Source organism: Phalaenopsis equestris, unplaced genomic scaffold (assembly GCF_001263595.1).
Source record: "Phalaenopsis equestris unplaced genomic scaffold, ASM126359v1 Scaffold232864, whole genome shotgun sequence".
Lineage (NCBI taxonomy): Eukaryota > Viridiplantae > Streptophyta > Magnoliopsida > Asparagales > Orchidaceae > Phalaenopsis > Phalaenopsis equestris.
In genome coordinates this window covers 22,740-25,084 of record NW_018250824.1, presented here as the reverse complement: position 1 = coordinate 25,084, position 2,345 = coordinate 22,740, and the positions used below count along the sequence as shown (strand labels likewise).

General features: G+C 37.4%; 1 protein-coding gene across 1 annotated transcript; it reads right to left on the bottom strand.

Annotated features, from left to right (window-relative positions):
- Positions 1–1,168: 1,168 nt before the first annotated feature.
- On the bottom strand, positions 1,169–2,024 carry LOC110038446. Its single transcript, XM_020743292.1, has one exon. It carries the CDS (start codon positions 1,953–1,955, stop codon positions 1,278–1,280), a length of 678 nt encoding a protein of 225 aa, XP_020598951.1. The 5' UTR covers positions 1,956–2,024; the 3' UTR covers positions 1,169–1,277.
- Between the last annotated feature and the right edge of the window lie 321 nt (positions 2,025–2,345).

Sequence of the window (2,345 nt, the reverse complement as noted above, 5' to 3'; positions counted from 1 at the left end):
TTATTGGGGTGCAACGGCGTTTTGAAAACACTGTTGCATCGTTTGGAGAAAGCGTTTGCCCGACGTTTAGGTACCACACCTGCGTCCGCGTTCCCGTTTTGAAAAACCGATTGTATAGGGGCAACTGAGAGAATGTTGTATTTTTCTCCCATGAGATTCATAGCTATGTAACCTTATACAATTGCATAATAAAACATGTTCGACACCTTACTGTAGATGTAGGTCTTTGACCGAACCCCATAATTCTTTTGTGTCCTTATTTTTTATTTTTTTCAGCAATATGAATTCTCATAGCAATTTAAAAACACTGTGATAATGCTGTGTGTATTGGGTAACTGTTTAACCAAACAGAGACAGAATCGTCATTGATTCAACAACAGCTCCCAGTAAGCTGTTCTGAATGAGTTGCCTCAAACATTAAGTCAATTTATTCTGATAATCTGCAGATTATTAGATTATCAGAATAATCTGCTTATTATAAATAATCAACAGCTACCCCAAACAGACTTGAAATCTTGCTCCGTGTAGATGTAGGTGAATTAACTTAACCCTCGAATTTCTTCATTTCCGCATTTTTTTGCATAACAATTATGACAAATAAAAAGTAGTGAATTGATGAAAATAATTCAAATTGTGCGTCATCATTGAAAAGATGGACAATTTTATGTAAATTTTACTTAAAAACTCGTTCAATATTATTATGTTATAAATAATTTAAATTAAATTCGTGCCGAAGCAAATGAACAAATATATTTAAATCAAAAAAAAAAAATGCTATTCACAAATTATTTCGAAGCTAACATGAAATAAATGAGTTGTTGTGTATCATATATATAAAATTGTAAATTCAGGATCACCTAGTTGAAAAATTAATTTTTTAATTTAAGATTTTACATATCATTTGAGTGAATTTAAATATGATCATATGCACCTTATCTATATAAAATCTTACAATAAGAGTCTCCTACTGGAATAATTAAACTCTTACTTAAGATGATTTTCTTATTTTTATTTTTATTTTTATTTTTATAATTATTTTTTATTTTTTAGTTTTTAAGAGAATGGTGAGAACAGGCACTTTGATCCTACGAAATCACTCACCGTAAGGCAAGTGAGCTCACTAAAATGATAATCCTTGAAGAGATTATAAAACATTTTATTGACGAAAATATAAGGAAAAAAATAAGAAGAAAAAAAACAAAGATGCTCCTTCCCGGGAGCTCTGTGCAATCCAAAATGTACATGAAAATTAGCAAACACAGACATCCTTTTACTCGTTAAAATTCATGAAGCCGATGTCCCACTCCTTCGGATTTAGCCACCACAGCGAGCGACTGCGACTCGAGCCTTAGAAATCGCTGCTGCTTCGCAATAAAATCCTCTATTGTTCGCCGAAACTCCTCCGCGTCCAAATGTTCCTCCTCAGCCCCCACTCTATCATCCGCACCCACAACTTCTCTTTCGCGCGCCACTGCTGACCACGCTTTTTCGCCTTTTCGAAAACACTCACTCTCCGCTCGCCGAAGCTTTGCTTCCTCACGCCCCCGCTCGAATTTCTCCGACCACCCCCGCCGGTATGCGCGATTCTGCACGCATGCTGTCTTCTTCTCCGCTGCCGCGCTTCCGAAAATCAACGGCGGGGAGTACGACATCTCCCCGCAAATCTTGCCGATTCCGGTTCCGGTGGAGCCCGATTCGGATGAAAAGTGGCCGGTTTTAAGCAGGACGAGGACGATAGCGTTGCATAAGAGGAAGACGAAGCTGGGGCTGGTAAGAAATGCGGCCGTGTGGCGAATGAATTCGCCGGAGTTTCGAGCGGCGGCTGGGATTTGGATCGACGCGTGAGAGAGGAGGATGAGGGCGGCGGCGGCTTCGATGCACCGTAGGAGCTTTCCGAGCTGCCGGAGAAGTCGAAATCGCCTCGTTGCGATTCCCTCGAGCTTCATAGCGGTCATGTCGGGGATACGTTTTCGAAAGTGAGCGGAGAAGTTGTGCAGAGCTAAATCTTGCGATGTCGACTCCGAGAACGATTTTATAGCCTCGGAATGGTTCAATTTCAAAACCAAATTGTATACTAGTAGGAATATTGTGACTATTATTGACGTAATTGTTTTAAGAGTTTGTTTTAAAATTTTTACTTGTTAATTCGTGATTAATTTTTAGAGAGAAATTCTAAAATTTCTTATAAAATTTTGGTTGAATGATAAATTGAAATGTTAAAATTATTTTAAGGGAACCCATCTAATAGATTGTTTTGAGTTATTATGTTTTATTAGTAAAGTTTTTTAATGATTAGATGAAAATTTCTTATCTAAATCTTTTTATATGATTATGGTATATATATA

Excerpts from the sequence above, each read along its gene's own strand:
- LOC110038446 (XM_020743292.1), bottom strand. The coding sequence starts at position 1,955 with ATGACCGCTATGAAGCTCGAGGGAATCGCAACGAGGCGATTTCGACTT.